This window comes from Hippoglossus stenolepis, chromosome 17 (assembly GCF_022539355.2).
Source record: "Hippoglossus stenolepis isolate QCI-W04-F060 chromosome 17, HSTE1.2, whole genome shotgun sequence".
Classification (NCBI taxonomy): Eukaryota; Metazoa; Chordata; class Actinopteri; order Pleuronectiformes; family Pleuronectidae; genus Hippoglossus; species Hippoglossus stenolepis.
The window spans coordinates 2667528-2694205 of NC_061499.1; the positions used below are offsets into that span (position 1 = coordinate 2667528).

The window sequence follows — 26678 nt, forward strand, 5'->3', positions numbered from 1 at the left end:
CATTCTGACACCATACATCAACTATTATTAATAAGTGTCCAAACTTCAGTGATACGAGGCGACGTGAACTGGCTCGTTATTATAACCTGCTAGTCCTAGTCTCATGGCTCGGTCCTCACTTACCCACGTGTAGGCAGACTTACTGACTAGGGAGGACATGGAGACTCGCTCTGCCACCACCTGAAACACTGCGCAGTCTGTTGTCCGTCCCCTGCGGCCACACCAGGCTCCAAGCTATCAGTTCAGTGTCCCCGTGCCCTGGGTTCGAGTCTCTGTGGCATCACACCTGTCCGCTGCAGTCGCGCTCCACCGTGGGTCGAGTTTTCTACTAAAAAGGGAGTTGACCCCAGCCCCTGTGTGGAATGTCAGTCTTTCCCTATGTCCTCGCTCTAAACCCAAGAATAAATAAATAATCAGACAAACCTCCAACTGAATCTCAACTGACGAGGTTACACGTTCTTGTAGGAACCTGAAAGTATTTTATAGATCACACAGCAGGATGACATCTGCTTCCCTCTACTGGTCAGACTGAAAACAACCTGAAGCTCCAGGTCTGAAGGACACTTCAATGATTGGAGGTTTTTTCCCGAAAGTCACTTTCTCTTCTCAGAATTACTGAATCATGTTCATCAATGAAAAAGCTTGAACTGTAAACAAAGATGGACGACACGTCTCCGCTTCCTCCAGAAAAGAAGCTAATAGCTCTAAAAACACTACTACAGTTAAGCATCAGTATTTTATATTGATACCAGAAGAACCTCGTGAACCAGGTTCTTGTTCCTAACAGGATCTTTATGGACCATGACGTGTGTCAGTGAGTCGTCGTCATGGAAACCAGCAAACGCCAATCAAAATGTAGTTGGTTCAGAGTCACACAGAACAACTGATCTTTGAGAATCTTTTTATTTTTACTTTGCAGGCGATGTTCTCATTTTCTTTAAAGTTTTTCACAGTGGATGTTTTTATGTTCTACTCATCGTTCCATGCAAAAACAAAAAGAACCAGAACTCCGTATTCCTGCATCGCCATGGAAACTATCAGGTGACGGACTGAGTCTATGGGTTCTGGACATGCCTCGTAACAGTCACATGACTCCTGAGGAGCTGCTGTGATTGGCTGGCAACTGGAGATCACATGGCCTCTCTTGTCCTTTCCCAGCATCCTTTAGTACGAGGCCTTGTCCTGTGTATGGGTCGTTTTGTGTCACCATCAGGGGGTGGAGCCTCCCTTCTCCTCCCAGTGACATTGCATGACGCTGTTACACATCACTGTGATGTCATCATGCAGCATGCAACAGCAGAGGAGAATCATGGGACTTTTTCGAAGGTCCCGCCCGGACACAGCATGTCCCCTCCTCCCCCTCTGGACCGTTACTGTGATGGTATCGTTAGTCCTGCTTCTTGACACTACGACTTGCCCTCGGTCTCCTTATTGGTCAGAGGTGCCAAGGCAGGGTCCACCAATGAGGTGGCAGGAAACAGTTTAAACCAGCCAATCACCATGTTGGACAGGTCTAGATCGTCCAATAGGATCTGAGCAGCACCCATGAAGGATTTATGGTCCATCCTGCCGTAGTCTCCCCACACGATGATCTGAGAACAGAGGTTACTACTTTAGGTTTAGTTAGGTGTGTGTCTGTGTGTGTGTGTGTGTGTGTGTGTGTGTGTGTGTGTCTGTGTGTGTGTGTGTGTGTCTGTGTGTGTGTGTGTGTGTGTCTGTGTGTGTCTGTGTGACCTGCAGGACTTTTCCCTCTGGATTCTCCTCAAACTGCAGCTGTTGTTGATAAAGTGGATCCAGTGTTTTTCTTGCCAGACGAGTTCTCCTCTTCAGAACACACTTCCCGTTATCCATCAGGTACACCTTCACATACGGAGCTACACACACAGACAGTTTGTATAATTAATGGACTCCTCCAGCAGGTGGCGCTGTTTATCTGCCTAAACTCGTTAAATTTCCTGTTCATGATAGAACGACTTCAGATGTGACAACAGGAAGTAGATGATACTGTTTGAATCTGTAGATTTAACTTTATTTAAAGGACCACACCTTCCTGTCGACAACTGTATATAAAGATAAACGACAGGTCTATGAATGCTGCCATCTTGTGGTGAGGATGTCATTTGGAGTAAGACTGTGATTGGCCGAAGTGATCGTGAGGTGGAGCTGCATTGTCACGGTTACACAGAATGTTGGTGTGTGTTGTTCTGTTGTAGTGTATTGTGTTGTTCGGTGTGTAGCACAGTATAGTGTTTTCACCTGGAGTGTTCTTGTTGCCTTGTTTACCCACAAGCCCCCGGGCTCGAATCACCTCCACGTCCAGACGCTCCTTTCTGAACACCATCCCAATCTGGATGTCACCTGATCAATAAACAACCAATCACGTAAATACCATTATACTATTGGATATATATATAAATAAAACATAAATGGTTATATGAATACAAACAATGCTGCCCCCAATTAATAAATACTGATATTACTCATGTTAACAATAGTACTAATATTAAACATGGATGTACAAATGTAAACTAACATACTGTTCAATATACAAATAATATATTGTATATATATATACACACACACACATATGAATAAATTAACATTTAATACTTGAATAGATATAAACAAATAAATATTTCTTGATGTATCAATATAATATATATGTGTATTTATATATAATGTATCAATGTATGAAGATATAAAATAAATAATGAACAAAAGAAGTAATTTTAATAAGGTTTTGATTGGTCATTACCCATGGGGGGCGTGGCCAGAGTCTGCCGTCCAGCCAGCTGGGCGGGGCCTAATCCTTCCAGGAACCCAGTGAACTGTTGGTCCGTTGCCAACTTCACACCCGGAAATATCAGCCTGAAGAGCCGGAGAGAAGAATTCAAAAAATGTACATGTATTAAATTATCTCTAAGAGAATAAAAACTAAAGAAATGAAAAATGAAGAATCAGGAGTGAAGAGGAGCGACAGAATAAAAAAGAGGAGTGACAGAATTTCATACGCTCCAGGTTTGGGGTCGTCGGCGTCCGGGTCACGACTCGGTTGTCTGGTGAAACGAGATTTGAACTCAACAGCCAAACCGGTTTCTATGCTCCTCTGGACAGGAAGTCTCACCACCTTCTTCTTCTTCTCCTCCTCTGGATGGATGGAGAGATCAACAGAGAGAAGACAGGGATTTGAATATGAGCCCATCAACACTGAGTATCTGCAGTAGAGTGTTCATGCCTGTAGGGGGCAGTGCGGCAGGATGGAGTGGGTTTGGAAGCAGTTTCTCTGCCGATCAACACGAGGAGGTTGAAGAAGTTTGAACTGGGACTGACCCTCTGGGTTGAGCTGCGAGGCGCTCTGACTCTTCTTTCCCAGTCCGACCATCCCCATCATCCTCGCTCCGAAACTCGAGCGTCGCTTCTTGTCATCGTCGTCGTCGTCATTCCTGCCCAACGAACAGATTTCCCCCCCGACACTTGAGGACTTCATGAGAGGAGCTCCGGCCGCCGGTGCCGGCCTGCGGGGGACGAGAGACAGGGACACAGCTGTTAATCCCCCAGAGGGGGAGGGACAGTGACACTCACACCTGTAAGTTACCTGGGGGGGCACATGCCTGTCAATTCTTTTCCAGGGAGGTGGGGGCATAAAGGGAGTGGGTAACAGCAGCACACATAAGAAGTGGGCGGCGGCACACTGTTGCTATGACGAGTGGTTTGACTCCAGACTGTTCATTGGTTGCTCCCTTACTTTGAAGGCTTGGCCTCCTCCTCCTCCTCCTCCTCCTCGGCCTCTTCCATCGATTCGCTCTTCTGCAGTAAGGCTCCGCCCTCTGCCGCTACTTCCTGTTTTCCCTCTGTTCCCGCCCCCAACTCCACTGATTGACCTTCTAGGGCCTCCGACCGGCTGCGTCAGCCAATGAGAGGAAAGAACAGGAGCATGCGGACAAAGACATGCAGCAAAAGACATGCTAACATGCTAACGCTTTAAGCTAACAGAAAGAGCATGCAGAGTTAACATGCAGACAAATTTAACAACAAAATGGTAAATTAATAACATGTTAACATCAACAACGTCAACGTATTAAAATGGAAATTTTGAAAACCACAAATATAAAACATGCTGTTAACATTCATCAGTTATTTAAAACCTTGTAGATTTACAGTTTAACGATCTGGCAGTGCTGCTCTGTGATTGGTTCCTGGACTCACCTAATTCTGCGTACAGATCGCGTGTCGGAGGCGTTGGACATGGCCGACACGTCGCTGACGTCACTGTCTGACGATTTAAAGGACAAGCTGTCCCTCATCTGGACACAGAACATGAGGAGCAGGTGTGTGACATCATCAGTGTTTTTTAGTGTCAGATGTTGTAACGTGTTTGTGTGTGTTCACCTTGGATGGATCCGTCATCACACCTGCAGGGACACAGGAGTGGTCAAACATTGAGACGTCATCAAATCAACTTCTGATGTATTTATATCAATTCAAATATTCAGTTTTTGCATGTACACTAGAAATAACAGTGACTGTAATATAAAATATTACTAAGAAAATAAAACCAGTCGCTAGGTTTCTGACTGATTGACGACATGGACGACATCATAATGATGAAATCACACAGAGTGACGACCAAATAGGAAATTCACTCGTTCAACCAAGAGCAGGGCGGAGCTTCACATTCAGACTGATTCTGAAGAGTTGGTGAACAAGTGAAACAAAGAAAATCAGGAGACTTCAGGGATCAAACTACGAAGCTAATGGCGACTTCTGAATGGATCTACGCTGACAACACAAGACAAATCTAACAATAGTTCATCGGACAATAAATCTGCAGGAATCAAACACCTTTGGCTTCATTGTATCGTCGTCAACAGTTTTACAAAGATCAATTTGCTGATTGTTAATCGCTCTGATTGGAAAGTTACAGTTTAAAAGGAAAACTAACTGTATCTTAACATTTAGCCTGATTAGCCTCGTTAGCTACAGTTTGTTGAATTCTTGTAGCCTGTGGTGAATAATTCCCATTTACATTAATATCATCACAGACTCAGGTGACAAATGTGTCACATGGTCTAGGAGCTACCTGTCTACGGGTGGGCGTGGCTAACAGGTGGTACGTTACCATTGGCAGCTTTCTTTTGCTGGTCCTCCCATGTGACCTCTACATCATTGCAGACAAAGAGAGGTGATTGGTCAGACTTCAGCAGCACCCTGAACTGTTCAGGTGATACATCTGACGTCAAACCAGTTAAACCAGCTGGAGTCAAAACCTCCGACTTAACACCTCGCCCACCTGGACAACCACACCGGATCAGTACAATCTGACGAGGATCATTTGAACGCATCATCACAACTTGCCTTTTCTGGTCCCTCCAGATGTTGCTGAGCATATTTCAGGCTCTGACATGGACAGGTATGATGACATCAGCATGATATAGCAGAGGTAAACACATGGAGGAAAAAATGAAATGAGAGATGATGGAGACTGAAATATCCAAATTTGACTGACTAGTTTACCACTAATGACGCATCAAAATGTCATGTACACACCTGGAGTCTGTGGGGGCGGGGCTGGGGAGGGGGCAGGTGTTGGAGTAGGTGCAGGGGGCAGGGCTGGTTCAAGAGGTGACTGTGATTGGACTACAGGAGCTGGGAGTGGGGCTGGCATAGGTGCAAGCACAGGGGGTGGGGCTTGGGTGGCTGTTGTGTGTGTTGGTTGGGCTGGGGAAGCTGGAGGTGCTGGTGTAGAAGTAGGTAAAATTGTAGGAGCCGGGGATGGGGCTCCCACAGATGGTGCAGGTGCAGGTGCATGTGCAGGTGCATGTGCATGTGCATGTGCAGGTGCTGGTGCTGGTGCAGGTGCTGGTGCAGGTGCAGGTGCAGGTGCAGGTGCATGGGCTGGTGCAGGTGCAGGTGCAGGTGCAGGTGCAGGTGCAGGTGCAGGTGCAGGTGCAGGTGCAGGTGCAGGTGCAGGTGCAGGGGCTGGTGCATTTGCATGTACAGGTTCATGTGCTGGTGCTGGTACAGGTATAGGTGCAGGTGAAGGGGGTGGGTGAGGCTGTACAGTTCCAGGAGGAGGCGGGGCTTGGATTCGTATAAGAGGAGGTAGTGGTTGAATGCCAATAGGAGGGGTTTGTATGTGGGCAGTGGGAGGGGCTGCAGGTGGTGCTCCTGTGGTAGACGTGGCCAAAACTGATGGAAAAGAAAAGATCAAAGAGAAAATGAAAAAGAAAAGATGATCAAAGATGAATGAAGACAGACAATGAGTTGATGAATGATCACATGACAAGTTTCACTAGTTTTCACTGACATGACCCTTGCAGTGATCGGTCAAATAAAAGTTAGCGTTTGAACCTTTGTCCCTTTTCACGTCAACAGGACTGGACTGAACCTCATCTCAGACCAGTTTGTCATCGGTAGTTTACCTACTACAAAACTAACAACAGCCAACAATGACCAAGCTAAGCAAACCTCGGCCCCACATGAAGGGGATGATTCTCAGAGGGATCTTAGTTATAAACCAGGACCAGGGTCTCAGCTGAAAGTACCACGCAGCCAGGAGTAGAATGACGGCAGAGTAGATATTCACATCATTAGGAACACCTTTACTTCAGATGTGTTCAGGCCACATGAAATACGAAGAGTTTGTCACAAACAGTGACATTATATCAACCTGCGCCTGCTGGGGGAGACTACTGTAACTTCTCTTATGGTTGGCACAATAGAAATAAAATGTACTTGATTTGACTACATCTCCCAGCATGCACAAGATTCACCTAAAATGTGACTTAACGGCTTAACGCATTAAGCCGAATGTTTCATTCAAAACACCCCAAACTGTGACCTCAAGTCAACAGTTTAATATCAGATCAGTACGTGACTATTGCTACAATTACTGGAAAGTTAATTTTTCAAAAGTGCACCAAAGGATTAGAACTGTTCTAGTTCTAAACTAAAGGAACCCAGAGCAGGTGAACGACACTCGGGTGTTAAACGTCACACAGTCACAGTCTGTACCTGTCTGCACAGTGTCAGGGAGTTCTCCATCTGAAAGACACGACCCTTTGTTAGATCACTAGAGATCCGTCCTGGGACACAAACATTTTCTTCCTGCTTAATGCAGATGATCCACAGTTATATGTCACAGTAAAACCTGAAAACTTCATTTGTCAGTACGTACTTCTGTCCAGAGCTCCTTTGGGTGGGACAATGGGCAGCTGGCGAACTCGGCGGCCACAGACTGGTGTTCCCGACGGACTCGTCTGGGTCGATCCACTTTGAGGATTGGCTCTGTTTGACAAAGTAAGAAATCAAACTACTAATGTCACACGGGACGACTGAAGCCAAAGGTCAGATATTAAATTGTCAGAAGTAAGATTCAGGGTTTTGTTGATGTAAGTTTGTGCTTTAGCAACACAATGCACAAACAACAAGCTAATGGCTAACACCATTAAAATGCCTTCAATCAATCGACTGTCTCCATGGTTACAGTGATTGATATGATTTGAGTTTGTCCAGCGGGGGAATTGGCACAGATACTCAATTCTCGGGCTGAATCCAAATGTCCAGACTTTTCTGATCCTGCGAACTCACTAATTAACTGACGTGTTACTGGGAAGCTGAGGAGGAGATTCCAACTGGAACCACACCTACCCCCAACCCTGACCCTAACCATAACATAGCTGAAGTCAAGTCTTTAGAAGGCCACTGCCATGGAAGAGGACAGAGGGGCTGTTTCTTAGCTCATTTTATCCCTTTGTTTTCCAGTATCAGTATTTATGACCAAAATCTGCTGGGGCTCAGTCTTTAGGTCTTGAAGCTGGAGGTTTGGATTCAACCCGAGTTCACAGCAGGATTACGACTCAACTACCAAGGATTAAGAAAAAAACTAAGTGACCTTAGGAATCAAGAAACTCATGCAACCAACAAGCGATGCCAACATGCTGTCAAACAAACGTGAGTCAGAAAAGCAAGAAGACGAAGCTCAGATATGAGGGTGGAGAAACAAAAAAAAGGATTAATTCAACAAATGAATTCCAGCAGTACAGAAATCATGTGGGGTTAACCCCAACCCTAAAACAAGTGTTTAGTGGTGTGATGTCACTGTGAGCCAATCAGGGAGCAAGCTTAGGGGTTAGAATAATATGGGTGTGGTCAGTCTTCAGATAGCCGTAATTCTCCTGGATAAAAAAACACATTCAACAAACACAACACAGACGAAGTTGGTTTCTGATAGGTCAGTTGCCAGTCACCTGGTGCAGGCAGGTGAGGGGGGGGCGGAGCGTCCAGACCTCAGGTGGACGAAGTCAGATCGGTCTGTGGAGTGTGAGCGTGTGTAAAGCGGTTGGTCCGCCATCGCACGCTGGTCAGCTGACCGAGAGCGACTGTAGTAATACCGCCGGTCCATACCCCGGCTGTACCTGCACATCACCATGACAACAATCACCCACCCTCACCATGACAACCACTGCACCTGTGGGAGAGGTTGATTGGTCAAACCTGTGAAAGGTTTCAAGTCAGGTTATCAGGAAATGTAAGGCACTGACGGCTGTAAATAAAATAACAAAGAAGAAGAAATCCTAAAAGAAGACTTTCAGGATTCTGACACTACATTTCCCAGAAGGCCTCAGTGATAAAGTAGACAATGAAAAAAGGAGAGAGAAGCAGGAAGTTCTGAGGCCGTTTCAAATACAGAGAACTCCAAATTCAAACTTGTGCTCTCCAGAGGTTAAACTCTTGTGTGTTACACGAATTAACAAACATAAGCATTCCAACATGCTAAAGTAAATGGTGGACATGCTAAATACAAAACTTTCCAACCACCAGCATGTTAGCATTGTCACTGTGAGCAAGTTAGCATGCTAATTACAGTACATGTCATTTGGTGGACACTTTTACAATTAGTGCATTCAACACCTATGAAGGCCCATTGAGGGGGTCAGTGTCTTGCCCAGGGACACTTCGGCATGCAGATGGGGAAGACTGAGGATTGAACCCTCGACCTTCTGGTTGGAGGATGACCGCTGTACCCACCGCTGTACCCCTCAGCCACAGCCGACTTTTAAAATGTTAGAATTTTGTTCTGCCTATTTCTTGAACTGAAATATCACAGGACGCTATGGAGAACTTCAGATGAAATGACCAGGTTTAAACAAGGACCACAAATTGAAACTGTTGTACTCTGGACTGAAAGACACCTCAGCATGGTTGTGGGATGATAAGGAGGGGACACAGAAAGACTACGACTGTCCTCTACATCTACATATGTTATAGTCTAACTGTCTGAAAGTCAAACTGTCCGTCAGTCCGTTACCTGTGCAGTTCCTCGTCGTAGGTGTCGGGTTCGTAGGGGAAGTCTGGGATGAAGTCCTGACTGAAGAACAGAAAGGTATCAACTCCAAAACACGATGAATCTAAAGTCAACTTCATCCTCTACACTACATTACCCACAAACTCTGGGGCTCACCTGTAGTCCTCACAGTTCCCATTCATCATGGGGTTTGTCCAGGGAGCGTGGTACGGACCGTTCATATATCTTACAGACAGAAGCACGAAGGAAGATGAGAACGAGGTTACTGCAACCCGTGGTACTAGAGGTACAACTACTACTACAACAAATACTACTCCTCTAAATCTTCATCCAATAGTTTCAGTACCTGTCATGAGAATCGAGCGAGTTGGTAACAGACATTTTCCTCAGTGATCTCCTGAATACACAGAAACAGATAGTCAGACACAACTGACCAACATTCTGTACCACAACCAACAACCAGGATAGAATCTGGACAAAAACCAGCACCACACCCAGAAATCAAACCTATACTGCCACCAGTACAAGCAGTACTACAAGTCATATAGTGGTACAACAACAATAATTTGCAGCCCCACCAGTTCTAAAGCCGGTGCAACTAGGACTACGAGAACTGGTACAACTAGTACTAAAACTAGCAGCATCCAGCAATCAGAACGAGTAGCCAGTGTTGTGACCAGTAGCCGCGGATTAACCTGTTCCGAAAGCTAAAGCTACAATGACTGGTACTTCAAGCAGGAATATGTAGCAAAGTCAGTACCTCAACCAGTACAGAAACCAGCACTACTACAAATACTAGTAGTAGCTGTAGTACAACAAATACTACAACTAGTATATAACAAGCATAGCAATTGTACAAAGAGCAGTACTGCAACCGAACTACCACCAGTACTAGAACCAGAACTACACAACCAAATCCCCTCGGGACCTGGGTCCTGGTCGACCCCTGAGATAGAGCAGTGTGTTGTTTGATTGGTTCGGCAGCAGCAGAGGGGCGTGGTTTATCTGACAGGACAGGTGTATCTGGTAATGCTGCATTCAGCATGATGTATACTTATCATTTAATGATTGATTTAAGTTTCCCCTTAAGCACAATATTACACTATCATTTGTCCAGGACGTGTGCTGATTGACTGCCGTCCAGGTGACCCAGGTCAGGTCTTGTGCCGTGGGTTTCCATGGTTACCTGTCCAGACTGCTGTACTGGCCGGCGTCAGAATACGCTCTGCTCAGCTTTGAACCTCGCAATAGTCGCACGGCGTCTTCTCGATACAACGGGTACAGAGGGTTGCCACTGGTATCCACAGTTCAAAGGTCAGCAGAAGTCAAAGGTCAGGATGGTTCACAGGTAAGAGGTGGTCGGAGGTCAAAGGTCAGGGATCAGGTGTCAGCAAAGGGTTAGGGTAGTAAGGTATGAAAAGAATAACAGTGAGTGGTGGTAAAATGAAGCTGAGACTTAATCAATGAACATACATGGAACATTTATTTCACTCATTTCTCATAACATCTGTTCTCATCTTCTATCATCTGATTTCTTCTTTCTCCATTTTCATTCTTCTCATCGGGAGTTATCTTGTATCACATGATGTCATTCAATTACGAAGTCATCTCATATTATGATTCTTACCTTTCTGAAAACCTACTTCAACTCCTCATCTCTCATTTGTCAAAACTGAAACAAAGACACTAACACAGTTTGCTCAGTGGCAGCTGTTACCTGTGAGGAGGCGGTTGGCTCGGTGACCGTGACCTCATCCTGACCAAATCGGATCGGGAGCAGTGATTGGTCGACATCACTTGCTCTGGCACTGAGAGGGTGGAACTATGGAAGTCACGCCCATTCTGTCTGTAGTCTGCACACAAAGAAACAGAGCCTGAGTTGAACCATCAACTGCTACAGAATGCTTTGCTCTAAGGTCCCTGTCAGACCAGCAGTGATCACAAAGAATCTTCAGAGTGACCTCAGTTCAGTTCAGTGGTTTCAGGTGTTTCAGGAAAACACCGGTGAGATCATTAAAGGGAACATTTGAAATTAATATAAGGATCAATAGTTCTGAAACGTGTTCTATTTCCCGGTACGTGTTTAGTCTGAGCTTTAACAGTGAGCTGCAGATGTTGCAGTGCATGATGGGACATGGAGTTCACCTGATATCACCCCGATGCCGTCTTCACAGTCGTAATCTGAGAACTCACTGTCACTGATCCTCTGAGACCCTACAGAGAGAGGGGGGGGTGGAGACATTGAGACACAGAGAGGACGTTTAAGCCTATAAGCAGCTCTTCTGTAATCCTCTACAGGAAGGTCAACTAATCTGACACACAAACAGAAAGAGTACAGGAAGGACAGATTCATATATTTCATTTGAGTTTACCCCACAAACTTGCCTGAAACCCTTCAGAAATCTTTTGGACAGAATTAAGGGCTTCTGAAACCACCGTAACCACTCCTACAACCCTCTGAGAACTACTGGAGCTACTTAATGATTGTCAACAAGTGCCTTGGGAAACCCTGGACTGATATCTACTGAATAATCCCAAAGATCCCCACAAAAGCCCTTAAGACAACTGGAACCCCTTTTGTGGAACCTGAAAAACGTGATGATGATTATTGGCGACTTTAAAATTAAAGGTCACTGGGCAACATTCAAGTTTTTACACACAAGGACTTTTAGAATCCTTTTAGAAAAGTCTGTAGCTCCTTGATTCTCTAAAGTAACTTTGAAATCCCACAAAGGATTCCTGGAATATATCCTTCAAGGAGACTCAGTGCCCCCCTTAGAGAGTCCACTAAAACATCTTCACGGAACTCTGCTAGTCCTTCTGAGTAAAACGATTACTTCAAGAACCTTTTAGAACTCCTGGCAATCACGTCATCTCTTAAAGACACATTGGTTTTACTCTGAGTAAGCTACAATATGTAGAACCCTAAGACCTCTGGGTTGATCTGCAGAACCCCCACAAGGACCACTGAGGACATCCAAACAACCTTTCAGTGCAGCCTTGAGGAACCCCAGAACCTACTTTTTACATCACATTACATTGAGCTGACGCTTTTATCCAAAGCGACTCACAATAAGTGCATCAACCATGAGGGAACAAACCAGAACAACAAGAATCAAGTCAGTACTTTAGCTTTAAAAAGCCAAACTACGAGTGCTACATGTAAGTGACGATGGTTATTAGACATCATCTTCTTAACCGAGGTGTGGTCTGAAGAGATGTGTCTTTCGTCTGGAGGAAGACGTGTGGACTTTCTGTCCTGATGTCCATGGGGAGCTCGTTCCACCGTTTAGGAGCCAGGACAGCAAATGGTTGTGATGTTGTTGAGTGACAGCTGTCCATCACTGTGAGGGAGCAGCCGATTGGCCGATGCAGAGCAGAGTGGACGGGCTGGGGTGTGAGGTTTGACCATGTCCTGGATGTAGACTGGACCCGATCCGTTCACAGCACGGTACCAAGTACTAGTGTCTTTAAGCGGATGCAGCCACTGGTAACCAGTGAAGGGAGCGGAGGAGTGTGAGTGAACTTAAGTTAAAGACCAGTGGAGCTGCTGGTTTCTGGATGAGCTGCAGAGGTCGGATGGCAGCAGCAGGTAGACCTGCCAGGAGGGGGGGGGGGCAGTAGTCTGGGTGTGAGATGACCAGGACCTGGACCAGAGCCTGGACCAGAGCCTGGACCAGAACCTGGACCAGAACCTGGACCAGAACCTGCACCGCCTTTATAGACCCATCTGCTCCTTAAACTACCAACATTTTAAAATTCACACCTCCACTCAACAAAGACTGACGACATCACAGTGACATCATTGGGCCACAGAAAATATCACAAGTCTGTTAGCTTAGCATCACATCGGGAAAAGCCAAAGGAGGAAGAATAAGCTACAGAAGGTCAGCAGCCACAACAGACACACCTACACAGAGCTGTTATTACCTGAGTAACAGTAAGGACCTTTATCTGGTTAAGCATCATGGGAGGAAAGTAAAGGAAAATTGACAAATGAGTGAAATTTAAATCAAAACAAGATGAACTGAAGAAAAAAAAGCCAAAGAAAAGACCTTGTGATGATAAAAAAGATGTGGATAAAACATTGATTCATGTTGTGGGAGTCACAGAGGATCAGAGGGTGTATCTGTGTTATTGTCTCACTCTGCAGCCTCCTGCTGGTCTGACTGTGTTCAGGCTGCAGTCCTCTCCTCTGCAGGTAGGGGGAGGCACTGGGCAGTGGCAGAGAGGAACCATCGTGAAGCTGTAGCTTGTACCAGTGAGGCTGATCGTCCAACAGAGCAGACTCCAGTTCAATCAGCACCTGAACAGAGAGAACAGACTGGTCTTTAAGAGTTTCTGTTGGGACGACTTCACTTCAGATGTCTTTTGAATGTTCTCCATATTTTCTGACCTCTCCCAGGAACTGACTCTCCTCCTCTCTGAGCCGGGCCTGATCCCAGACTGTCAGCTCCAGCATTCGTTCTCTGAACTCCCGCCGGTGGACCGGAGAGTACATGAAAGTCTGATTCCACCGAGGTTCCAACGACTTCTTTACCGTCTTCGTCCTCCGCTTACTTTTATCACTGCAAGGAGAGAAGTAACTGCCAATCATAGTTATAGAGAACCAGATCAAAGCTTGTGCAGGTTATAGGACCCCATGAATCGCAGAGTGGAGAAGAGGAAGCAGGTTGGTTCTTTTATTTACCTTCTGTCAGGCAGGAAGTATATCTTGACGTAAGGGTTCCTGGGTCGGCCGTCATCTTGGGAGGGAAGTTCTTTGGCTCCAAGAACTGTGACGATTAGCTGATGACCGACTTTATCGTACCAGAGCTTCACCTGTAGAACAGATTTTAAATCAAAACAAACACAAATCACAACACAGGAAAAAAGGAACAGCGCAATGGTTGCAACCCACAGAACATTAGAACTCCAACAAACAGAGAAAGAACCCTAGCAGACACGAGCAAACCACATTAAACATACAACACTGAGGAAACACAATCAACAGCAGGAGAACCTGGCACAACAGTAAAGACTTAGATCCACCTAAGGACTAGTTCCATCCATCCATCCATCTGCTAACCCTAACCCACGGAGCAGTGGCTAGCTCGGTACAACACCTGCACAAGCCCAAAGAACCAACTGCAAACCAAATAAAAGTTGTAAAACATGTAGAATCTGGTAGAACAATGAATGAACCCTAAACAACGGAAGATCGACCCGAAAGAACATTAAGCTCTTAAAGGGAAAAGCTGAAACAGTCAAACAGGAACATTGGCCGATATCAATGGATCAGGAACCCAGAACTGAAGCACAAACCCTGACAGAGCAGCGCTACAGCGCTAGAAGAACCACAGAGAACAGATGTGGAACCTTGCACATGAGTGTGTGTAAATAAAACAGGCCCACACCTATTTAGCAGAAAACCTTGGTAACAACAAAGGACAGAACCCGTAACTCAGTCGAACAGAAATAGAAACTCATTCATCAATGACGGAATATTCTACTTCACTATTTATTTTGAAGCCACGTCATTGACACTAATTAAGAACTAAAGAAATAAAGAGTAAATTCAGCTAATAACTAATAACTAGAGAGGAGGAAAAGAACATTCTCACTTCTCCCTGTGTTCTACAGTTTACCTGAATTCTGGGAACCAGAGGACGCCTGTTCACAGTCTGAAACACACATACACATCACCATGGAGACGGCTGTCAACCAACAGCTGATTGGCCGTGGGCCGTGTGGCAGTGCAGAGCATGCTGGTGTAAACGTACCGAGACTTGTCCAGAGAGAACACTGGGGCTCATGGGAGATGTGACTGAGATGGACGGGCCGACTTTCTGTGAGTCGAAGGAACTGGAACCTGAACACAGAACGTACAGTTTATAACACGGTCGTACAGTCTCAGAATCAGTCTTGTGGTTTTAGTTGTGGGTTATTGACTCACTGGAGTCCAGCTGGATGTGGGACCCATCTGAAGCCCTGGAAACGTCTCTGAAAACCACAAGCAAGCTGTTAACGTGACAGAACCTCAAGTTCTCTGTAGAACATCAGGATTGTTTCAAAGTGTTCATTTTGTGCTTAACCAGCTGTGACGGCCGCTCGAGGGGCTTCACAGCTGCTACAGGTTGTTCTGCCATTGACACACAGACTGTTTCTATGAGAACTGCACAGCCATCAGGGGCAATTGGGGTTAAGTATCTTGCCCAAGGACACTTTGGCATGCTGAAAGACTGGGATTCGAACTGCCAACCTATTGGTTAGAGGCCATATAGAAGATCTGAAAAACTTTTGTCATATTTTGAAAACCTCTTAGTCTCTGTAATATGACCCCTGTGTGACCTTTGACCCACCCGATGGGTCGGGACACCACCAGCTCCACCTGTGGTTCTGGTTTAGACTCCAGGATGATGTTATAAACTTCATTAAACGTGGCTCCCTGAAGAACCCTGCCGTTCCACTCCAGAACCTGATCACCTGAACCACGGAGGACATGAAGAACATGAAACAAGATATGTTACACTCATTAGCATTTCTCTGTCAGGGCCTGTACCGTGATCATCATTGAACATCATAAAAGCATCGATAGCTTCAGGAATCAAAGAACCTTAGAGAGATGGATTACCTGGTCTCAGGTGTCCCACAGTGTCAGCCAGACTTCCTCTCTTCACCTTGGTGATGAACGCACAGAGACGACCAGACTCCGTCATCTTCCCACCAACAACCTGAGAGCACACTGCCCATGAGCAAGGCACTGAACTGAATCATGTTAATAAACAGCAGGAAGAAGAAGAAGGTGTTTGTCACCTTGAGTCCCAGCAGCGCTCCCGTATCCGCAGGAACTGTCCCGTCCTTCATCCTCTTGTTCAGAAGAATTCGACCAATCAGACGCTCTCCATCCTTGGACGTTTGCCATGTGACCGGATGCTGAGGAGTCACAGTGGACATATATGTGGTTGCTTAGCAACAGTAATATAAACAAACAGTAGTTCACCTCAATGAGCTGGAGGATGATCTGATCTCAGTCCTACCATAGACATGGGCACAGGCTCGCCATGCCAGGAACCATGATCCCACCATTGGCTGTCCATGTCTCCTAGCAACCAGACATCCAGGAGGAGAGGGTGGAGGTCAGAGGTCAAACGTGATTAAAAGCAGCTTCAAACTAAATGTCAGACTGAGTTTAAACGCCTAGAAAGTTCAGGTAAAACACGTTGATGTAAGTGACACATTATTTTATAGTTAGAAAATTACGTGTTTAAGAGAGTTCATCGTTAATGAGGACACAAAACATCACAGAGACAGAGACAGAGACAGACAGAAGCGACAGAGAGAGAGAGACAGAGACAGAGAGAGAGAGAGAGAGAGAGAGAGAGACAGAGAAGAGAGAGACAGAGACAGAGAGAGAGAGAGAGAGAGAGAGGGAGAGAGAGAGAGACAGAGAGAGAGAGACAGAGACAGAGACAGAGAGACAGAGAGACAGAGAGACAGAGAGAGACAGAGACAGAGACAGAGAGAGACAGAGAGACAGAGACAGAGAGAGAGAGAGACAGAGAAGAGACAGAGACAGAGAGAGAGACAGAGAGAGAGAGAGCAGAGACAGAGACAGAGAGACAGAGACAGAGACAGAGAGAGACAGAGAGAGAGAGAGAGAGACAGAGAGAGAGAGAGAGAGAGAGAGAGAGAGAGAGAGAGAGAGAGAGAGAGAGAGAGAGAGAGAGAGAGAGAGAGAGAGAGAGACAGAGAGAGACAGAGACAGAGACAGAGAGAGAGAGAGAGAGAGAGAGAGCTGCTTCATCCTTTGACTCAGTCTGACGTAATGTCAGAGGTGGGAAGTAACAACGAAAATACTTACTGTAAATAAGTAGATTTTTCATATCTGTACTTGAGTATTTATTTTTCTGACAACTTTTTCCTTCTACTTTTTTTCACATTTTGCATCAGAGCCTAAATGCACATTAACACAGAAAAGACGATGCCTTGTTGTGTATCTATCAGTGCAGATCACACACAACAGACGTTACACAACATAAACGACGAATCAAGACGAAAGGATAAGAGAGTGAGACTCAACTGTGGAGAAGAAGCACACATGTCCAACACAAGGAGAACAACACGGAGGAAGAGTGAAGATCTCAGAACTTTTCTTGCTTTAAACTGTTTAAGTAGATTTAAAATCTGTGTTTTAAGTGAAACAATCTTTGAACTAAATTAAGTAAACACGGAACAACGCCACCTGGAGAAGCCGTGTTGTAAAACTGCCACAAAAGAAGTTTCCTTGTATCCCACAATGCAACATTCAGACGAAGGTCTCTGACTCTTGGTCGGGGGTGGTGGGGGGGTTTGAACCTTCCAGCAAACAGTAATCCGTCTTTACACACCAGTGTCACAGCAGCTTTAAACACACACACACACTTCAGTACTCACAGGTCTGTGTGAACGCCATGAAGGAGGAGGAGGAGGCTTCAGCAGAGGAAGAGGAGAAAGATGGAGAGAAGGAGGTGAACCTGCAGCTCCTTTCTCCTCCTCCTCCTCACTGTATCTTTGGGTGCTGTTTGCCCTGAGCTCTGGCTGCAGGCTGCAGAGCAGTTCATACCTGTCTGTAATGAGATTAGTCAAAGCACTGAGCAAATCTGTTGGCTATGATTCCCTTGTTCGCTTGTCACAGAGCTAGCTTCCCTTTCACTGCAGACTCCGCTAATAGCTCAGAGAGTTGTGAGCTTGCTGATTGCCTGGCCTGCAGCTCCACATCCAGGTGGTCGGGACGTCTAAATGTGATCTGGTTGGTCAAGCTGTAAACTGGATGCTGGCGGAGGTTGGCAGGTTGGGGCCAACATTGCACCCTCAAACCCTCCCCTCCCCTCTTCTCCACCTTTTCACCAGATCAGAGTCAGTGGAATCCAGTAGATCACCAAGAAATGATCAAACCTCCAGATCACCAGGGATCCAGAAGTTGCGATGACGTTGACCAACCCTCTCTGTCAGACGTGTTGTCTGGTGGGTCAACAGTTGCGTTGCCTCCTGCAACCTTGTGTCTACAATGACTCCTGAGGCGGGCCGGTAATCCACACTCTCCTCTTTTAATCCGATTTAACGAAGGTAGAGACGGTGATTCTGTTGCAGCACAGAAGAAGCCTTGCGTAGATGTTCTCTTCAAATCTGGATCATCCACGTTCCCCAAGATCCAAGGTCCTCGGGGCCAGGATTGGTCAAGGTTGAGGGTCTGTTGGAAGTTGTATTGGTTCTTATTTATGAGCAGGTATGTTCAGGGCGGCGGAGAAAGAGAGTCTGAGCTGCTCCGTCACCTCCAGACTTGAGAGAAGGAGCCAAGAAGCCTCTGAGCCAGTTAGAGTTCATAATCTCTGATCATGTGACTTCTGGTCCAATGACAGGGACACAGCAGATTAACTCGTCAGCATGACGCTTGATTTCCTGAGACGACCTGCAGAAACACTTTCAGCAACTTTATCTGCAACACGTTGGGCAGCAGAACACAACAGAACAACGCAGACACTAAGAGAGCAGTGACCCAACACTGTTCTACAGAGCGTTCAAGAACAGCAGAAGGAAACCTTAAACGACAAATCACACAACTGAACAGAAGCAGAATCCTGCATGGAACATGTGCTGATTCAAGAGGAACAACAGCCATAGAACCGCAGGAGAACCCTCCAGAACTGGAGCAGAACCTTAAAAAACAGATGGAATGCACTGCAACAACAGCAGAACCCTACAGAACAAATAAAAAGGCCACAGAGAACAGTTGTGGATCCCTACAGAACAGCAGGACTTCTACTCTATCATACATCCAATTCTCGCCTCACAGAAAAGAAGAAATTCTGAAAACATTTTAAAACCGCCCAGAAGATAAAACATGAAACCTTCTGCCCGACAGAACACAGAACCTGTATTAGTGTGGTTCTCTCTTGAGCTTAAGTTCCTCTGTCAGAAGTCAGAGTTCTACTGTGATCTGCCGGCACGTTGGGTTCTCCGAGTTCTAGTAGGAACCCCCTGGTGTTTGCTCCACGAAGTGCAGGGTAAAGCTGTTCAGACCGTATTCAGCTGTAAGAGGATTATCGCACTGAGCTAAATACTGAGAGAACACAAAGTCAATGTCACTCGACTTCCTGGTTCACCTCCACCTTTCTAAACAACTGTTTGACCACATGCACAACAGGGACTTGTATCAGGTGTGTGAACACCACCTGGCCTAATGTATTTAGCTGTTAGCATGTACACATTTAGCCTTTTACCTTCATTTTGTGGCGGTTAGCATTTAGCCACATTTAGTTAGCAGTTGCATGTGGACACTCACTGTCAGGCTCGTCACAGCTGGTGTACTCTGGAGTGGTCACTAGCTCCTCCTCAGAGCTGCTGAAGCTACCAATCACGTGCATCTTCCCCATCCCCCGCCCTCTCTGCACCATGCTCTCATTGGCTGGCTTCCTCTTATGGGCGGAGCTCGGGTCCAGGTGTTGCTGCGGTAATGGGCTGCGGCGGGGAGACGTGGGGCTCATGTGATTAGATGCCCGGTCCACAGAGAATGACCTCTGACCTTCAGATCCGAACAATCCCTGAGGTCGATTGTGACGGTGAACTAACAGGAAAGAAAAAATATCAGACTGAGTGCCCTTGGCAAGGCATTAACAGGTTGTCAGTTGTATTCCTACCTGTGTGTCTCAGGGTCAGGTGGTCAGGCTCAGCAGTTGCCAGGGAGACGTCACTGTGGCGACGCTGATGACGGACCCTGCCGACTTGAGCTAACATTCTCATGGCCTCCTCACTTGGCTGCGGCTTCACCGGATAACGAGCCAGGTTTGGGTCACTACGGTAACGGGCCTGAAACTCTTCTTCCTGCCGCCGCCGCAGCTCACGAGCGTCCAGGTCCTTGTCCAGAGGATGGTCCTGATCCAGGAGGAGAGACGAAGACCAACATCATCATCATCAGTGACTGACAACGTTAAGTCCTGTAAGTGTTTATGACTAAAACATGAATAAATAACATTAATGAAACAAAGGTTCAAACAAGATCATTTCTTTGATACTTTAGTTGTGATTGTAAACATTGAGTAAAATTTTTATTTGAAATAAAACATCTGATGAACATTTAAATAAAAACCTGATTAGAAATAAAACTTAATAAAAGTTCATGATGAATATTGAATAAAAATAGTTTTAAATAACCTACAAAAATAGACACACACTTTCTTCAGTGAATTCCAAGCTGTCAAATCAAACTCACCTGTGAGTGCCAGCGGCCTCGTCTGTCTCTGATTGGTCGCCTCTGAGCCCGTAGAGCCGCCTCCCCGTTGCCATGGTAACCCTGTGACAAGTGAGTGGAGTAGTCCAGACCGAGGTCGCCCCCACCATCGTAATTAGACCCTGAGGGGCTCCGCCGCCTGTGAATCACATCAATGAACCAAACAGAAGCTGATGTTACACATTGATGATCCGACTTGTTACCTGGTTCCACACAGAACGTGAACTTCAGGTTCCTCCCATTGTACAACAATGAAGCTTAAATATCGCAGATACGAACGCTTCCATCTTACACTTCACAGCGTAAGGAGAAATGCTGAAGCTGGAGCGCAGGAAATCTGAGTGCAAGCGAACAGTTCGAGCACAAGTAAATATAAATTCAAGAAGTGGCTGTTTGAGTGCAGAGTTTTAAATGAAAGCATCATAAATCTACATTTTCATTCCACAAGAACTAGAGAATGAAACTACAGACAGACGTCTGTGACGTCAACAACATAAATACAAATTATTTCTTTTACATCAAGATCTAAATATTTTCCTGAAAAACTGATGTAAATGAGGAAAACAATGTTTAACTGGATGTAATGAGTTCTTCTGTTCCTCATCCCTCCAACATGTTTCACATCAGTTCAATATCCTGCTGACAAACAAACAAACTTCATTCCCTTACACTTTTTCCTTCAGCTGTCGGAGGTTTGAAGCTTCATATCGACTCAACACACGACACATTCAACCTCTTCTCACACACACACAACCACACACACACACACAGTCAGCAGCTTTATAACTAATATCTGGATCATAACTGAAAACACGCCCACACAGGACCAGACTCCGCCCCATCCAGACTCCCTCACCCTCCCACCTCCTCCTTGTCCTTCTCTAGCTCCACCCACACAGGTAGGGACATCTGTGTGGGCGTGTTGTTAGCCTGTTAGCTTCCGTTAGCCTACTGTGTGTTAGCGTGTGTCTGTATTTAGCTGCAGCAGTAAATCTCTGAACTGCAGGATTAAAAATCTGTTAATCAGATTATGTGTGTGTGTGTGTGTGTGTGTGTGTGTGTGTGTGTGTGTGTGTGTGTGTGTGTGTGTACACTCTGTAATTAACAACAAACCAAACTAATTAAGAGTCTGATTTTAGTCCACAGAACAGGTTTCTGTCACAACTCCACCGTCAGGAAGGTTGCCAGTTTGAATCCCGATTTCTCCCTGTGAGGATTCACGTGTTCTCTCTGTGTTTGTGTCCCACTGCCTCCCACAGTCCAGACACATGCAGACTGAAGTGGAGACTGATTGGTTGTTTGTCTCTGTATGTTGGACCTGTGATTGGCTGGTGACCCATCCAGGGTAAGCCCCGCCTCTCGCCCAATATCCAGTCCCACAATGACCTTTAAAGGCTGAGCGCTCTAGATGTACAGACTGAATACACACGCAAGATATTCAGTGACATCTAGTGGTGAAGCTACACATGAGCTCTGTCCTGACATGTAGTTAGTGTTTGTGAAGCAGCAGCAGGTTGTCGGGTCCGACTCGTTCAAACAGGAACATGTGGGGACATCCAGGCGAGGGGCGGAGCCTGTAGAGCAGCAGGGGCGGAGCCTGTAGAGCAGCAGGAGGCCGGACATGACGTATAAACTCTGCTGTGGAAAGATCAGTGTTGTTGTTTACAGCTCATCCACACCGGCGTCGGCCCTCATCACCAGAAGATCTGGAACCTCCTCGTGTTTCCAAGTTGACGTCTTCGTCTTCTACGTGTACGGCTCCTCTTCTTCATCCTGAGATGTTTGTGTTCTTCCAGTTTCACGTCCGTCACGTGTTAGAAACCTCATCAACACGTCCACTCGCTCACTGGGAAGCTTCAGGACATTGTCCTGCTGTGTCCTCACATGGACTCACTGACATGTTACACACATGTTACTAGGAGGCTGCAGGAGAAGGTCCAGAACATGTCCAGAGACACTGACTCAGACATTTGTTCTCACAGACAAGTAAACAATATAATATACGTTTCCTCAAACTGACCGCTCTGTGTCTCCGTTGCTCAAGGGCCTTGTTCCCTCCGGCAACCCCTGTGACGTGTGGTTGACAGACAGCAACGTTGTGTTGGAATGAAACTCGCCCGACTGAGTGAGAATCTCCTGCTTCCTCCTGCACACGTTACAAACCCACATCACCTGAAACACGACAGACACAAGATCGTTTATTCAACGAGCTGCAAATGAATTCTCTCCAAAACTGAACAGTCTGAAAATAAAAATTAAAACCTATCCCTTTAAACTAAGTGTCGAAGGAGCTGTTGAGATGTTTCTTCATAATATGTGGCTCCACCCAGTGTTCAGACACAGTAGCTACAACAACCACTTTTTAATGATGTCATTGAAACACTGATTAAAAGGGAAACTTCATTTCATCGTGATCAGGACGGGTTTTTCAGGTCCCGTGTCCAAATGAGCACGTGACCAGGATTTTCTTTCTCCTGTTCATACCGGGCATTAACCGGCCTCTTCCCCACAGTGTGTCAGATACAAGCTTAGGTTTATTATTTATTATGATGAACAAGTCGTGAGCTTGTGCGAACACAGACTCATGAACGTCAGAAGTGAAACACAGATGCATTATTATTTTTGTGGTTCCTGCAGAACCAGATAGAACCTTTAACATCTGTGTTAAATCTCCAGAACTTGGAGTAAAGGGCTGAAGTTTGCTGCTGAACATTTCTGATGTCGTGCTATTGCTAACATTACGCATGTAGCACTGGCAGAAACTTGCTAATAGAACCTTTAATATATTCTAGCCAATCCTAATACATCAGTAAAGGCAGATAAGCGTCTCATCGGTGCGATGTGTCTGAACTTGTCATTAATTCATCTAAAATCTGTGATGGACTCATTCTGATTCACGAAGCCTTTAAATGGAACCCCCCTAACCCTGATGTGTGGTTCACTTTAAACATTTACCTTATTGGCTCTGAGAGGAACCCGCCCCCCGCAGCGGGCACAGAAGCGGCTCTGACAGTAGCAGCACGCTCGGCCGCAGCCATCAGCGAACTTCGTTATGCGACAGATGCCACAGGTCAGAGACTCCGCCCTCGCTGTCTGAGCGGCCTGAGGCTCCTCCCCCAGCTTCTTCACCTGGTCCTTATACATCTCAAACTGCTGATGTAACTTCCTGTGTGGGCAGAGGTTGAAGGTCGCAGTTTGTTTAGATGACTTTGGACTGATAAGTATGTGACATGTAGCATTAGCTGAACTAGCATTGCAAGTTTGAAGGTGTGTCATTAAGTAGAAGTCAGGGATGAACACCAAGCTAAAGAGTTTATCTGCGGACGCTCTCTCCATTGGTCACGTGATCTTTGCTTTGCAGATTATTAGATTGCAGAGTCTGTTGCCTCCAAACATTCAGTTTAAATAACTGCTTAAAGAACCTTTTACTACAAAGACACAGAAACAGGATTTGAACGTGTCTGTGACTTCCTGTTTGTCACCTGATATCAAACTCGAGCCAAAAGTGGACCTGGATCCTCGAGGCTCTGATTCTCCAACAACCTCCGAGTGAACATGAAGGAAACTGCACAGGTGTGAAACAGACCTGATCGGTTTCTGTTTTCTACTCACGTCTGCGACTCGTCGTCAGTTGGACTTTTAACCTGCAGAACTTCGGACACATTGGCGGCAACGTTATTGACCAACTGACTGAACCCCGACAACAGATTCCACCTGTCCAGGTGACACAGAGAATCAGCTGACAGGAAGTAGAGGGGGAGGCTGAATCCAAATGTCGGCCATCTGGAGTGATTCATTTGTCTGTATCACGACGTGTTGGACGTGATCGTGAACCTGCACGTTATTGAACACCGCTGACACACGGGCCTGAAGTCTGTTTGACTCGTCGCTGTGGAAACGTTTGAAGTAACGAGTAACTCAGCACTCGCTAATAATCATCACCTTTTCTTGCTTTTCAGCCATTTTGTATCTATTGTGTATTTGTCCACTTCACTAACAAATTACATTTGGATGACCTTTGATGACCCCACAGCTGAAAGTCAATGTTCTGTATCATGATGTGGTGGGATATAATATTCTGACCAATAATTTCGAGTAATGTTACTAATTTTGTATCTTAAGTCTGAAACCGGAAAAAACGTAGACTGTAAATAAAGATGGACGACACATCTCCACTTCTTCCTGTTGTTCAAAAATGAAGCCAAAAATATATCAGCCGCTGGTGTGATGAAGTCAGAGTCTGTGTGGCAGTGGTCGTGGAGTGGAGGCGTGGTATCAAGGTCCCGCCCACACACGCACTCGGCCAATCAAATTCAAACCAAACTGATCAGAGACATGAACAAACATCAGTGTGATAAGAACTAACTAAAACAAACCATCTTTGAAAAACGTCTACTTTGACGTTTCAGTTTGGTCCATGTCCCATCTGCTTACATGGAGGAGGAGGGGTTTATGGCCGATACTGCAGCCAGTCACCAGGGGGCGATAGAGATGATTTGGCTTCACTTTTGGGAGCTGTCATGGCGACAATCTTTATTTTCAGCCAATGGTAGAACTACAACATCATGTTCACACTGCAATGACTTGTGGGTAATGAAATCAGGTGAAGTCTGCAGACGCTACACGACGCCTCCTGTGGACTGGATGAGGAACTGTTCGACTGGGAAGTGCAGACATTTGGATTTTGGCCAGTTTGGGAACCAGGAAGTGGTTCCGTGAGGTTTAGGAGGGAGGTGGACAGGTGCTCTCACGGAGACTGAGATACTTACGAGGCTGACGGAGGTTTGATTCCCTCCTGATCCCTGCAGACACATGATGATGATGACGAAATAAAAATAAAAATGACGTCAGAACAGAAACAAACATGAAAACCGAAGCATCAAATAATTGAACACATGAAGTAACGAGCTGAAAACGACAGAACACAAAAATCTGTTTCCGTGTAAGAAAACAAATGAAGATAAATGAAGGAGACGAAGGGAAAAACGTAAAAATAAAATGACAGAGACGTCACCAGGTCTAAACTGTCCGTCATGACACCTGCCCCGCCCCCAACCAGTGATGTCACAGCAGGTTGACGTGGGGATGAGCCTTTAAACTTCTGGTTCGAGTCCAGGGGCTGATGGGTAATGAGGTGACATCATCACCTGAGGCATCAAATACACGGAAACACCTGTGGTCTCCAACATCTGGAAACACAGATGGAAAACATCTGCAGTCTTGTTTCCATGGAGACACAGGCTCTAACTTCTCGGAAACTACTGCTAACGTTAGCTTAGCATTAGAGAGACTGACTTTTCCGAATTAACTAATTTCAAAACTCGTGACAGCGACATTCGCAGAGGGAAGTACTTTTACTGTGGTAGTGTGACAGGAAGCAGATCACGTGTACATGTACTGCTTCTGGATCAGCTGTTTAATATCTCAGCTGATAGTTGATTATTGTTGGGCTGACGTCACCTCCACGATCAGTCAGTGATGATTGGTCCCTCCCTCCTTACTTGAGCATGCTCTGCTCCTTCTCCTCCTCCTCCTTCTGTCTCTCCACCACCGACAGGATGATGCTCCGCTCCTCCTCCGTCAGGTGGCTCAGGTCCGGCCCCGGTTCCGGCCCGAGCCCCGGTCCCGATCCGGGGGGCGGTGCAGGTCCGGCCGGGCCAGACATCCTGAGTGTAGCCGCTGGAGGAGAGAGATGATGAAGAAGATGAAGAAGATGAAGAAGATGATGAAGGACAATGCAGCCTGTTCACATTATTCTGTCCACCTCCAGGTGTGTGGAGCTCTGACCGGACACTGCACCGGTCAAAGAGCCGCTGTGTCTGCACCTCCACCGGCCATCACACCATCCACACACCCGCTGGTTTATCCTCCATCCCTCCTCCATCCCTCCTCCATCACCTCCCCTCCATCACCTCCCCTCCATCACCTCCCCTCCCTCACCGTCCTCTCTTCACTCCGCAGTCATGTCGTCTCCTCCGGGATTCAGCGGCGGCGGCTCCGGTCTCCTCTCCGTCCCGGCGGCTCTCATCCCGTCTCCTCCCCGGTCAGGCCTCCTGCGGGTCCCGCTGCAGCCCCTCGGTCTTCACGTTGAGAATGGAGGGAGAAGAGGAGGAGCAAGAGGAG

At 46.2% G+C, this 26678-nt stretch overlaps 1 protein-coding gene across 22 annotated transcripts; it reads right to left on the reverse strand.

Moving 5' to 3' along the window:
• Positions 1-887: 887 nt before the first annotated feature.
• rims2b (regulating synaptic membrane exocytosis 2b) lies at positions 888-26678 on the reverse strand. Of its 22 annotated transcripts, XM_035182271.2 has the most exons (39): positions 26496-26678; positions 26057-26234; positions 23511-23721; positions 22576-22727; positions 20538-20694; positions 19966-20200; positions 19611-19892; positions 16327-16391; positions 16103-16222; positions 15921-16020; positions 15649-15772; positions 15243-15289; positions 15070-15158; positions 14935-14970; positions 13998-14128; positions 13704-13875; positions 13454-13613; positions 13238-13261; positions 11453-11521; positions 11025-11160; positions 10494-10601; positions 9654-9704; positions 9464-9532; positions 9311-9370; positions 8250-8417; positions 7178-7287; positions 7015-7044; positions 5548-6189; positions 5356-5397; positions 5120-5158; positions 4390-4412; positions 4207-4304; positions 3746-3901; positions 3331-3515; positions 3012-3147; positions 2756-2868; positions 2257-2358; positions 1735-1874; positions 888-1592 (listed from the first exon to the last, which is right to left on the reverse strand). In XM_035182271.2, the coding sequence occupies exons 2-39, from the start codon at positions 26218-26220 to the stop codon at positions 1407-1409; spliced, it is 4932 nt and encodes a 1643-aa protein (XP_035038162.2). In that variant the 5' UTR covers positions 26221-26234; positions 26496-26678; the 3' UTR covers positions 888-1406. The 22 variants fall into 22 exon arrangements, with proteins under 22 accessions (XP_035038162.2, XP_035038179.2, XP_047200124.1 ...); XM_035182288.2 differs by lacking the exon at positions 13238-13261; XM_047344168.1 differs by lacking the exons at positions 26057-26234; positions 26496-26678 and adding an exon at positions 24168-24820.